This window comes from Haematobia irritans, chromosome 1, assembly GCF_050003625.1.
Source record: "Haematobia irritans isolate KBUSLIRL chromosome 1, ASM5000362v1, whole genome shotgun sequence".
Classification (NCBI taxonomy): domain Eukaryota; kingdom Metazoa; phylum Arthropoda; class Insecta; order Diptera; family Muscidae; genus Haematobia; species Haematobia irritans.
The window spans coordinates 121,489,023-121,503,762 of NC_134397.1; the positions used below are offsets into that span (position 1 = coordinate 121,489,023).

At 31.2% G+C, this 14,740-nt stretch overlaps 1 protein-coding gene across 1 annotated transcript in view; it reads right to left on the minus strand.

Annotated features, from left to right (window-relative positions):
- LOC142221753 (uncharacterized) overlaps nucleotides 1–14,740 on the minus strand; it is a 76,698-nt gene that overhangs the window by 7,551 nt on the left and 54,407 nt on the right. Inside the window, exon 4 of the mRNA XM_075291543.1 lies at nucleotides 13,362–13,562. Coding sequence (XP_075147658.1) covers nucleotides 13,362–13,562 — 201 coding nt within the window. The remainder of the gene's footprint in view (nucleotides 1–13,361; nucleotides 13,563–14,740) is intronic.

Here is a 14,740-nt window from a genome sequence, read left to right on the forward strand (position 1 = left end):
TTACGACCCTTGCAATTCTCCCATCGAACATTTGCCATCATAACAGCCTTCTCACGCAGTAAGATCTTGCAGGTAGCCAGAGACATACCAACAGATTCTAGTTCCCCTGGAATATGTCAGGTAGTCCCTAGCCTTGCTAACTCATCCGCTTCGCAGTTCCCCGGTATGTTCCAGGCACCCATATTAGGTGAATATTGTGCAGCTCAGCCATCTCATTGAGAGATTTGAGGCAGTCGGCGACCGTCTTCGAATTAAGGAACACAGGGTCCAAGAATTTTGTTGCAGGTTGACTGTCTGAGTATATATTAATGGCAAAATTTTTTTGGAACATTACTTCTTAGCCCATTCGCCACCTCTCTTATTGCTAATATTTCAGCCTGAAAAACACTACAGTGAATAGGTAATCTTATCGCTATTCGAAGTTCCAGATCATTGGAATATACTCCGAAACCCAATTGTCCATCCAATTTGGAGCCATCAGTGTAGAAATCTATACATTGTTTATTCCCCGGGGTCTGTGTACACACGCCTCACTGTTGGGAATTAGAGTTTCAAACTTTTTTCGAAAAGTGGTTTTGCCAGGGTGTAATCCAATACGTTAGGCACATCTGGCATTACTTTGAGGACCGAACTGTGACCGTACATTTTTTCCGACCTCAGCGATAGCTCGCGCAACCGCACAGCCGTTGTTGCAGCTGACTGTTTGGTCAAAATCTAAGTCTAAAGGCAATAGATGCAGCATGACATTAAGGGAGTCTGTTCCTGTCTTACTAAATGCGACTGAGATACATAAGCTCGCTGAAATTTTTCTAAACAAGTCGGTTTCTGAAGTGCTGGCCACCAGCCTACAACACCATATAGCATTATAATACATACACACAATACACAATTCTCGGTTTTAGTCCCCACTTTTTTCCTATTGCCTTTTTGCACGAGTACAAAGCTACAGTGGCTTTTCTCGCCCTTTCTTAAATATTAACCTTGAAGTTCAGCTTAAAATTCGCCACTGCTAAGTAGAAAACTTTTAAAAATGACTTAAATTTTCCTATATTTCTAATACAAATCTATCGACCGATAAATCATAAATACACTTTTGCAATATTGCCTAATAATTGCTTCAGATTTAAATTTTTTTACTAACATAGTGTCCCAACCCAGGGTATTAGCCGACTTAAATTTTAAGTCTAAAGAAGTCTAACAAATATTTTTAAATAAAGATTTTTAGATTCGTGTCTCTCACAAAATAGTTGATAATTTCTTAAAATTTTTAAATTTTACCAATAAACTTCGCATGGCACTAAAGACATTTTTGCAATTTTCATTTTTTTCCCTTCACACTACAAAATTTTCTTTTAGAAGATAAAACAAAATAATTATGTCAAATAAATTTTCTTTAATTTGTCGAAAAATATTTACTTATTTTTGTAAAATCGGCGTGACATCTGCGTTTGTAATACAGTTTAGTTCTAAAATTAAAAATTGTTCTTCCTTGTGGGTTCACTGTTTTTTGAATATAGAGATAAATTTGGAAAAATTGAGAAAAAAATTTATTTCTTTAAGGTTTTCCCTATTTTTGTTAAATGAAATCTGAAATACCATCACTAATGCCTGCTTTGATTTTGCATTTGATTCCGATGCTTAAAAATATGACGAGCCCATGTAAAATTCATTGCTTCTGAGCCACTACCACTGCCATATCCAAAAAGAACATTTTCATTGTTTTCTGCCTACACTTTGTTTGCTGGGTAAAAAATTCTCATTAATTTTTAACCAAGTTATCTCAAAAATTATGTATTTACTGCTGATTTCATAGCTGCTACACTCTGGATCACACAGATTATGAATTTTAAAACTCGAGATATTTAGGAAGAAAACCTCCCTTTTAATACTACATATTTCTTTCTTGCTTTCGCATTATATATGTGGTAATTTATTCTGTGAAACACAGAATAATGGAAGTGTAATATAAATAAATTAATATCTTAAACTATCAAGGAATTCCATACAAATGAGTTGATCTACTTGAATCGGCTGCTGTGAAAACTTAAAATATTTTCCTTAGTATTTTATGGTTTGGAGTTGGCTATATGCATATCCTTTTGGAATGCACAACTATATCCATGTTTTGCCAATCCATTCCATAGAAATTTATGGAAGTGTTGTTCCTCTGTTATTGTATAGTTTGGTGTTAGTGTGGATATTTGTAATGGAGTTATTTGTATCGTCATTATTATTTAATGGAGTTGTGTGAATGTACAAAATGGGGTTATTTACTTACTAGATTTGTATTCATTTCAGATAATTTCTTATCTTGCTAAACTCGTATTACCATCTAGTTTTAAATTAAATTCTCTTGTTTTTTTAGAGCTAGAGTAGAATATTTACATGTACACTTCTATAGAAATGATACTCTAATATGGTATTGGACTATTGTTATACAGTACTAATTAATTTATGATGTTAGGGATAAAGTTGTGTTGGATTTTATAAAAGTTTTATGGAAAACTAAAGCACTTATTTATTATATACACATATATTACAAAATATGTACACATTTATATTTATTTATATGATTCAATAATAATTACACAGAAAAAAGTAGCTCGTAATTTATGACATGTTTTGAACTTGAATTTAGTTAATCGCACTTCTATCCAGTTCATATTTCAATAATTTTATAAACATCTCGTAATAGTTATTATTTTGAACTCTTTTGCAGTTCACTAACCCTTTCACTACCGAAATAAACCTAATGATAAAAACTTTTATTTTTCTTCTGTTTTTACTTGTACTAACAGCATGTAGAACAAAAATTGTCATTTTGAAAACCTACCTCAATTACTTCAAGAGCTATATGAACTTGTTCTGGAAATTTGATTCTTGAATTGTGACCAAATAGCCTTACGAAAATAAGCGCTATGTGGCCTATGATATTTTTCAAAGTGTGAAAAAAAATTCCAAAAAGAACCCGTAAAAGTATCAGCTATAGTTTTTGTATAAATTTCCATTTACTAGAAACTTACAGTACAAAAATTGTCTCAAATTTTCGTATTTTTCGTTTATTGTTAAAGAAGTTTATAAAAATGTATTTTAGACCTCACCAATATGGACAACATTTATAGCTTAGTTAGATTAAAGCCTCTACTTTAAAATAACATCGAGAAATAAATCGAAACTAAATGGGAAAATAGAATTTGGTGTCTTTTTCGAATGTCCTTCTAAGTGGACATCGGTAGTGAAAGGATTAATGTGGTGTACTCTGATATAGTTTGAAATTGCAAAGATATGGTCAGTTTTTCGTGCAAGTAACGAAATTTTTACTTACACATATTACAAAATGCATGAAGATAGTTCAGTTTTACAAAAATTAATGACAGTTTCCCTGATTTGGCCGTTGAGACAGCTTTACCATCAGTAGGTTAATTTTTTTACTATGGTACCTCAAGCGAGTTCATTGTTTATTCAAAAATTTCAAAACTTGAATAAATACAATGTACTGAAATCAAGCATGCCCGGTAGCAAAGATTTGGTCTTTACACTAATGATTAATTTTCTACTGATTCCGAGTTCATTGTTTATTACTTGTAACGATCCACCGCATAGGGCTACATATTGCAAAGGAAATTTCTAACAATTTTAATGTAAGGTCTATGATAGGCACCATAACGGGACACAACACCTTGGGAAAACCCATGGTAAGGATAGGTCTAGCGAATGATGACATTTGTAGGTGGTGTCTGGACCCCGATGCTACGGAAGATTCTTTTCACTTCCTGTGCCAGTGTCCAGCACTATCTTTCAGAAGAAACAAGATACTGGGCTCTTATTTCTTTCAGACTATGACCGACTTGCGAGTATGCAGTATGAGGAATATCCTCGTCTTCATCAGGTCTTCGGGGTGGAGGAACTAGGTGCGTCCAAAGGATACATTATCATACGATAGACTCATTCCGGCCGGAAGTAGACGGACACGAGGAGGAAGATGGAAAGAAGTTAGAGGTATCGCAATGGACCAACTATGGTCTAAGTGGACACAAACCCGCAAGTTCGGATTCGTGTCAGCCTCCATAACCTAACCTAACCTAACAATTTTAATGACATTTTTGTACGGGTAAGTGGGCTTGTTTTTAGTGTAAAAAATTGTTTTGTTTTTAATAGATGTTTCAACGAATATAGTAAATTTTTCTTACCATGAAATATTCATTTGAATAATATTGAACTCATTCGAACTAAGAGTAAGAAAAGTGAAGCTAAATCAAAGTATTTCTGATACTTAATTTAATTATTTTTTATTTACAAATTTCTTTAAAAATGGAACAAATTTCGTGTACCGCAGTGAAAAAACTAACTTTTGACGGTAAAACTGTCTTAAGGGTCAAATCGTGGTAATTTTTATTAACATTTAAGAAAAACGGGTATTAATTAATATAAAATCGAACTGACTGGTATGAAAACTTTTTGTAATATGTGTAAGTAAAAATTTCGTTACTGGTACGAAACAACGACCAAATCTTTGTAATTTCAATCTATATCAGATTACAACACTTTAAATACATTTTTTAATTAATTTTAAATAGTCATATGAACTGCTAAAGAGTTCAAATAAGACATTTTCATAATGTTCTTGAAATTCGAACTAACTGGGTGGAAGTATTTATGTTTATATAAATTTGATTATCTGGTACATATTTATTCTACATATATACATGAGTTTATAAATATTTGTACACTGAAAAAATATTGACCTAATATGAAAGATTGTTTAACCTAAATTTTAGGATACTCAATTTACACAATATTAAGAATAACTTTACTAGAAAACAAGTATATACAGCAGTAATTTCGGCCGGGCCGAATCTTAAATACCCACCACCATGAATCAAATATTATAGTTTAATTTGAAATTTCAGAGGGGAGATATTCTCTCAAGCAGAGCAGTTCAACCAGTACACTTCCCGAAGATAAATTTAAGGATTTTAACTATGAAGACTATATCACATTATGGATTTATAAGAGCCATTTTGTTTGAGATTTAGAGGAATCAATAACATCTCTTGTAAGTGTGCAAGAAAATTATGAAATAACGCCTTGATTTGAAATCTAAAATCTGTAGATTTTCACCACCATTATTTAAATGACTACGAGAAGTAAAATCTGGAAATTTTACATTCAGTTTCGAGCAATTTTCATGGTCAGTGCGCCTTCTATAACCCCAAGAAGTGAAATCGGTCTATATGTAGGCCTTCCCAAATGGACCTCTAGATTTCCAATTTCAGGCAAATTGGATAAAAGCTACGGTTTCTATAAGCCCAAGACCCCAAATCGGGAGGTCGGTTTATATGGCGACTATATCAAAACCTGGACCGATATAGCCCATCTTCGAACTTGACCTGCCTGCAGACAAGGTTAGGTTAGGTTAGGTGGCAGCCCGATGTATCAGGCTCACTTGGACTATTCAGTCCATTGTGATACCACATTGGTGAACTTCTCTCTCATCACTGAGTGCTGCCCGATTCCATGTTAAGCTCAATGACAAGGGACTTCCTTTTTATAGCCGAGTCCGAACGGCGTTCCACAATGCAGTGAAACCACTTAGAGAAGCTTTGAAACCCTCAGAAATGTCACTAGCATTACTGAGGTGGGATAACCCACAGCTGAAAAACTTTTTAGTGTTCGGTAGAAGCAGGAAACGAACCCACAACCTTGTGTATGCAAGGCGGGCAAGCTAACCATTGCACCACGGTGCCTGCAGACAAAAGATGAGTTTGTGCAAAATTTCCGCACGATTTCTTCATTATTGAAGACTGTAGCGTAATTACAACAGACAGACAGACGGACATGGTTATATCGTCTTAGAATTTCTCCCTGATCAAGAATATATATACTTTATGTAGTCGGAAATCGATCACCATTGTATGGAGGTGTGTATAACAAGATATTGCATCTTTGGATTATAGATAACAAGTATATACATTAACAAGTTGTGCCGAATCTTATGCACCCACCACCATGAATTGCATACAAAATTCTACTAAAGACTACCATCGTACACAATCTATATTGTGAATTAGTCCCTATGAAGATGTTGATGGCTTATATAGAAGAGTCAATAAATAATTTTGAACCGATATGATCGGATCGGATACAATTTTCTCTTCGGAATTCAAATCTGGTATTCGGTTTATATGGAGCCTACCTAAACATTGTCCGTCGATAGCTTGTTTCGTTCGGAAGTTAACGTGATTTCCACAGACGGATGGACGAACGGATATCGCTAGACCGACTCAAAATTTCACCGCGACCCGGAATATATTTTTTATGATGTCTGAGAGTAATATTTTGATGTGTTACAATTGAAATGACAAAGTTAGTATACGCCCATTCTATAATGAAAGGTACACGGACGAAAAAGACTGTTCTTCATATGTTTGGGTGTAAATATTATATGTTTGGAACAAAAATTGTTAGCACATTATGTTTAAGTGCAAGCATATGATGTTAGTAAACAACCATAACATGTTTGCCACATATATGTTGATATGTTACAACATATGTTTGGGGCATAAAATTTTTAAATATAATATGTGTGTATGCAAACATATATTTATTTAAAAATTGCCTATAAACATATATGTGTTTTTCACATAATATGTCTGAACAATACAAACAATATTTTGGTTGGACCAATCCTGAAAATATATATGCTTGGAGCAGAATGTGTTTGGGAGTATATGTTACATAAGCGATTTTTTGAGGGTGTATAAAAAGCTTCAAAAATATGTTAATATTTATTTTGGGGATTTTGGATCTTTGACCTAACGTTTTTTGCATTATGTTAATATAAAAAGGAAAGGAAAAAGGGAATGACAATTCGATCATAATTTTTAATTTATAGGGTCTAGTTTGAAAGATAAATAAATTCCTAAAAAATGTCTTTATTTAAAATTTATTTTTCTATCTCGGTATCCATACCAAAATCCTTAAGGAATGGTCGAAACTATTGAATTCAATTGGATTATATTTGAGAGTGTGAAATAATAAATTTAATTTATACTGACTCAATGATTGAAAATTTTATTTTTTTAATTAAAAAATTAATTGATACAATTAACTTTTTAATCAAACTCCGAAGACTAAGTCAATTAAAAAAAGTGATGAAATTTTTTTTAATTTTTAACTAAACATTTATTGCAAAGAATCAATTTCTTATCAAACTAAAAACACTAAGTCAGTTAAGAAAATAATTGAAAATAGATACGTGTTTAATAAAAAAATGTATTGAGTTTTACAATCATCATCAATTAAATTTTTAATTGACTCAAAAAATTTATTGAAATTTGCTAATGAGATCAATTAATTTTTTAATCAAATATGTTTTTTATACAATTCAAACATTTCAATACAAAATTAATTGGATCAATTATTATGTGATTGAATAAATAAAAACTGTGTGTATTTAAGATACAAAAAGTCAACGAATTTAAAGGCGATTTCATTAATTTTGAAGAATTCTTAAAGCAAAGTTGATCTTAATCAAACAAAATTTTCATTCACCATTTGAAAGGTGATTCAACTAACTTTGAGAACAAAATGTCTCCAAAAGTTGAACAAGTGTTGGTCAAGTAAAAAATCTTTGAAGCTCTTTTCATACACTAAAAAAAAAGTGAACCCTATATTTCACTAAAGCTGATTTTATACTCTTTTAGTTCATGGAATTATTACGTTTTAAGAAAGTTTCCATGCCATTAACAATTTTTTGCGTACGTAAGTTAACTTAACTAAAGCAGAAGAAAAAATTATACACAATTGAAGTATAAAGATGAACTAAATTCGTGTCTCCCACAAAATAGTTCAGAATTCCTTAATATTTGTAAATTTTACCAATAATGCGTCCATCATGAACTTCGTATGGCACTAAAGACATTTTTGCAATTTTGAACTCCAATTTTTTTTTCCTTTAAACTACGAAATTTTCTTTAATAAGTGAAAAATAATAATTTTGTCTGATAAATCTTCTCAAATTTGTCGAAAATTTTTTACTTGTTTTTGCGAAATCGGAGCGACATCTGCGTTTATAATACTGTTTAGTTAAAATTTTCTACAATTAATCAAATTTTTCAACAATTAACTAAAATTTTCTTTCCTGGTGGGTTCACTGTTTTTTCAGTGTAGGTTGAAAAAAATTTCAAAGCTTGAACAAATACATTGGCGATAGAAAAAAATCCAACAATAAAAAAATCTTCTTTGTATCAGAGAAATTCATATTTTATGCTGCGCAAAAATTGCATTCGTAGTTGAAGGAGATGAAATCTTTGTGAGCTTAAGCTGAGTAATATGTTCAGTTTTCAAGCTGAAAACCAGCTTTATTTCACGGTTACTTTTCTTAATTAATTTATTTAGAAATATTTATCAATCAATTCATTGGATCTTTTCCATCCATTATTTGATAAGACTTGATATAAATATAATAGTCTTCATAAATATTTTTGTACTTTTAATTTAGTGTTTTTGTGAAAAAAAAACCGAACATAGTACTCACCTTTAAAGAATAGTGAACCCACTAGGAAGGACAAGTTTGGCTAATTTTAGAAATTGTCGGTTAATTTTAGAAAATTTTAACTAAACTATATTACAAAAGTATATTTTTCGACAAACTCAAAAAAAAATTATTAGAAATAAATACTTTCGTTTTCATTGTTAAAGACACAAACATGTCTTTATTACCATACGAAGATAATGACGGACGCATTATTGGTAAATTTACAAATTTTATGAAATTCTGAGCTATTTTGTGGGAGACACGAATTTAGTAAATCTCTATGCCTAACTTGTCTATCATTTCCCCCCTTTTTTGTTAATTTAAGTAACGTACACAAAAAATTATTATATTATTATTATATAATAAAATTGGTTTTATGGTTCACTTTTTTGAAAGTAATTACGATATTATTTTTTGCAGGGTACGGGAATAATATTAGGGATTTCTTTTCTGCACAAAATTCTTTTAGACCGTGCATAAGATGCAGTAATCCATTTAACTTAATATCTGCCCAACCATTTGTAAGATCAAAATTCGAATTAAAAACATGGGGAAGATGTAACACTTAATTTCGTATTTTCAAGGCCGTCTCTCATTTACATATGACCACAAAAATTATGTTTCAATATTTTACATGTCTACTCAATGCGGTGTCAGTGGAACATTCCTAATTTCCATAAAAAAAAGTGGCACACTAAAACATTTTTATTTGTTTACGAAAACCGTCAAACCAGGAAATAAAAGCTTCAACTCAAAGCTTTAAAACTCACAAACATAAAATTGCATAATTTGGAGGCACATGGGACGGACGGATAAAAATCAATTTATTAGACAAACAAAACTGAAAACAGTTATAAACTTTTTTTGACGAATTTAAATGATACGAGATTAACAAATGGTGTTAATAAAATCTATAAAAATTAATTCGAACAAAAATAGAAGAAAGAAATGAAACCAAATGCAAACAAAATAGAGTGAGCCAAAAAAGATTACATACATCCAATACTTGGTAAAGAGAAATGTAATCAAACCAATTTTTATGGAGTAAGTAATAAATAATAACGTTTAAAACATAAGCTTGTGTTTTTATACAAAAATTATTAAAAATTATTAGTATACTCAAAAATCAGTGAATCCAACGTGAAGAAAATTTTGGTTAATTTTAGAAAATTTTAACTAAACTGTATTGCAAACTCAGATGTCACGCCGATTCCACAAAAATAAGTTTTCACTTGTTAAAGAAAATTTCGTAGTCTGAAGGTAAAAATTGGATTAAAAAATTGCTAAAATGTATTTACGAAGTTTATGAAGGGCCCATCATTGGAAAAATTTTAAAAAATCCTGAACAATTTTGCAGGAGACACGAATTTAGTAAATCTTTATGCCTCATTTGTGTAATTTTTTTCCCCGTTTTTAGTTAGTTTATTAACAATTATTAAATCAGGGAAACTTTCTCAAATCTTAATAATTCCATGAACTCAAATATAATTAAATCGGCTTTTTTGACACATAGGGCTCACTTTTTGGAGTGTATAGAATAAGTAAATTCACGTCGAAAAAGTTAACACACTACATGTAAACTACTTGAAATATAATTTAATTATAAATGGGGGTATACCCATCCCCACATATTCTGGTCGTGGTCAAATTCTGATTCGATGTCGGTCCGTCTGTTTGTTGAAATCGCACTAACTTCGGAACGAAAGAAGCTATTGACAAGTACGATGGGCCATATCGGACCCCTTTTAAATTTAGTCCCCATATAAACAGATCCCCAAATTTGGCTCCGAGAGCCTCTTGGAGAAGCAAATTTCAGTCGATGCGGTTGATCTTTCGATCGTGTATACTTGTACTTACTAAAGCAAGTCAGAGTGTTCGTCAACTTTTCTGGTTCATTGTAGATACACGCTAGATTTGCCAGCGTAAACATAAGAGTAAATGTTAGCCATGCCCGATTGTGGAATGCTTAGCTCAAGTCTTGTGGGCTTCAAACACGCAAGTAGACTCACACGGAGGAAGAACTACGTCATGGAAGAGTGCTTTTGAGTTAGTTAAGATCAGCGTGAGTAAGCTGACAACTGATCTTGACTGACATAAGTGTTAAGTAAAAAACGCCGGTAGTTGATTATAGCGACAAGAGCAATGTGTACGCACACCTACTTTCACTTTCATACAAAACTGGTCGACCGATACATATTTAATGCATTACCTCTGTGATGCAATGTTTACCATGTCCATATCATTCATGCAAAAGGTCATGGGTTCATTGATCTTACCATAGAATAGTACATCACTCATTGAGAATGCGCGTTGTTAGAATTCTACCAAAAGTTGTAGATTTTTTGTTTGGTTTGGCTTTTCTTTCTAGAAATAACATTTTGACACAATTTTCTATAGGAATAAAAAAGAAAAAAAGGAAAAGTGAAATATTTGTACAAAATTTATTAGGCAAAGTCGACTATCGAAAACCTTTTTTCGGGAAGTTCGAGTGTAATTTACTTTGGGTTTAGTGAATTACCCGAATTTATTCTGATAATTGGTTGATAGTTTTTCTGCATGTTGAGGATACTGATGAGGAATGTGGTAATTCCGAAACGACAGTCCATCCAACCATCTTTCAATATATATAATAAATTTGACAAATATACTTTTCCTCTGTTGGTTAAGCTACTCTTGTAGTTTTGTCAATGCATGGCTTTAAGCTGAGATCAAAGAAACAACAAAATTTTATTTCTATAGAAATAAAAATTTTTCAACATTTTATTTCTATAGAAAATCTTGTCAAAATTTGGATGTAACTGAGATCAAAGAAACAACAATAACGATTGAAGAGAAGCCAACAATAACAAACAAAACGAATGAAATAAAATTTTGACAAAATTATATATATTCTGGGTCCTGTTGAAATTTTGAGTAGATCTAGCGATTTCCGTCTATTGCAATCACGATAACTTCTGAATGAAACAAGCTATCGACACCGAAAAAAAAAAGAAAACTGTTTTATTGGAAGAATTGGCGCCAAATCATGACCATTTTAACCATACATTAGTTTATTCTTACCATTTTTGGGAATCGTACGAACATTTTCATTTGTATTATCCGAATTTACTCTGATTGGTAATCCATATTGCAGTCTAAAGGACTCTTCCCAAATAAATTTGACAAACATACTCTTTCTCTGTTAGTTAAGCTACTGTTCTAGTTTAGTGAACACATGTACGGACGAAAAAGACTGTTTTCCATATGTTTGGGTGTGAAAATGATATGTTTGGAACTCAAATTTTTAACACAATATTTTTAAGTGCAAGCACATAATGGTCATAAACTACCATAACATGTTTGGGACATATATGTTAATATGTTATAACATATTATGTTTGGGACATAAAATTTTTGTAAATATAATATGTTTAGATGCAAACATATATTCATGTGGAAATAGCGTATAAACATATATGTGTTTAGAAAGAGAGACATAGAGAGTATGATGTAAGTAAAAGAATGGAAGTAACCAATTGGCGCCTTAAAAATATATCCACACAAAGAAAATTTCATTAAATTTTTTTACAACCTGTGTATGCCCTAAGGTGAAACATAATATGTTTGAACAATACAAACAATATTTTGTTTGGACCAATCCTGAAAATATATATGCTTGAAGCAAAACGTGTTTGGGGTATATGTTACAGAAGCGATTTTTTTGATGGTGTAGATTTAAAGCGAGATAGGTTGCTAAAAATGTCTTTACTTTAAAGAAGCCGCATCTTTGGCTCGGTTTCAATACCAAATTCCTTAAGGGAAGGTCAAAATCTTTGGATCCAAGTAAATTTTTTTGGGATTATAAAAATGATGGTCTTCAACTAGTTTTCAATATATATATATATATATATATATATATATATATATATATATATATATATATATATATATATATATATATATATATATATATATATATATATATATATATATATATATATATATATATATATATATATATATATATATATATATATATATATATATATAGGTATATGTATATATATACATATATTTCTGCATAAATAGCTTTGTTAATTTATTGCATAAAGAGAATGAAAATTCGGTAAATAAGATCAATCCCAATTTAAATTATATGTGGCCTATATTTATATTTATATCTAAAAAATGTCATTATTTTAAGGAAGCCGCATCTTTGGCTCGGAATAAATACCAAAATCCTTAAGAGATGGTCAAAATATTTTAATAAACTGTTTTTTTTAGTATACACGCAGAGAAAGAATATAATTACCTCAAACATGTTTCAAGAGCAAACTGTTGTTTTTGGGACATGTAATTTGGCTGCTGATTTTGGCAAGCAACTTTTTTGCGGCAAACATCTTCCATGTTCCCCATGTAAAAATAACATTTTGCTCTTGAAACATGTATGGGCTTAACTTTTTCCTTCTCTGCATGTAGAAACCGCTACACATACATATATGTGTATGCTGATTGTTTTATATTTAAGAAATATGCTGATTGTTTTATATTTAAGATATAATAACTCTAAGATAAATAATTATATAATATATCATGGGGCAACTATAAATACAGTCCAAATGACTACGTTTAAAATGAACACGGTTATATCGATATTATGGTTATATAGGACATCATTATGGGAAACAAAGACATTCCCAAATGCATGTACAAAGTACGATGACCCAATCACCAAATCGAACTAAAAATCAAAACCCTTTTACCATGAAATATGAATAGGAAATTGGATGATGATATTATACATAGGCCATGGGGACTTTAAACATATGATAATTATACGCACCATCTGGTCCATAGGCTGTTACTAAATAGTTACTCGATGGCTCTTCGAATGCGACATGACCACCACCATAGCCGCCGTTACCACCTGGATAAGCATTACCGGTTGGTGGCAGATATTGATGTGTGGCACTGCTATACGATGGTGGTTTCGATGGTGGACCATAACTGGAGTGCCCATTTGGAATCTCGTACGATGTTATACCTGAAAAATAATACAAAGATATGTGAAATTAAAATGTTGTTGAAACATAATCATCGAATTGCAAATTTGTTTTTTTTTTTTTAGATCAATGAAAGTGCATTCCTATTTCAAATACTATCGATGATAGATAAATTACACTATATGACAAAAAATTGTTTAATTCCCCACAAACAAAAAAAAAAAAACGTCGCCAAAAACTTAGTGAAAATGTTATTTTTGGATCCGGAAGTGGTGCAAAATTAGCTCAGAATTGATGAATTTACCATGGGGTTGTCATAGGACAGATGACCACCATTTCAACAGCCTTTGTACTGAATTTGTATCACTGTAATTTGAATTCAGTGTTTTCAATGTGAATTAAAAATTTTGTGATATTTTGCCAAATAAATAATTTGTATAATATTATATGATTTTTTAATACATTCTAACGCTTCACAGTGGTCGATCCCATTGGCAAAAAAAAAAAAAATAATCAAAGTTAGAAGTTTGTCAAAAAGTGTTGCAACACTGCTTCTTATGTAAAAAAGGTTTTAAAATTTATATTTTTGTTTTGTTTTATTCCATCTGTAATCTTTAAGAACGGCTTCAAAAGAGAGAGCACGTAAGCAGTTGAATTTTGCAGTGTTAAAAAGTATAAAATTAAGCGCAATTTAAAATAAATAAAACAAAAGAAGAAGAACTTATATCGAAATTAATATTGAATTAAATGGTGTTGTCTATATTTTAAAATAATAACAATGTGTAAAACTTGTTTTAAATTTGTTGTAAAATTAATATTTTTCAGTCTCATTGTTACGTGTTCGTTTGTTCATATATGTAAATTTTAACTGGAATTTTAATTGTGTTCCCCCCCTGAAGTCTTCAATGAGACTTCAGGGGGGATTCCAAGATTCTAAATTGATAATATCAGCTGCTTTCTTTTGCCCGTCTTTGTGTTATCCCCTCAGACCGAAGCGGTCTTGTTGTTCTTACATCCAAATATGATTTGTTTGTGTGGTGTTTTTTAAGACTAGTTTACACTGATGAGATGTGGCTTTTCTAATGTATTTTGATCTGCTGAATTAGAAAATGGAGGTTAAATATTTTTTTAGATATCCCGTTATTTTTAGTTACTCGAGTTAAAAATGTCCGATTATATCACTGTTCGTACTTGAATGCCAGGTATTGAGATGATGAAC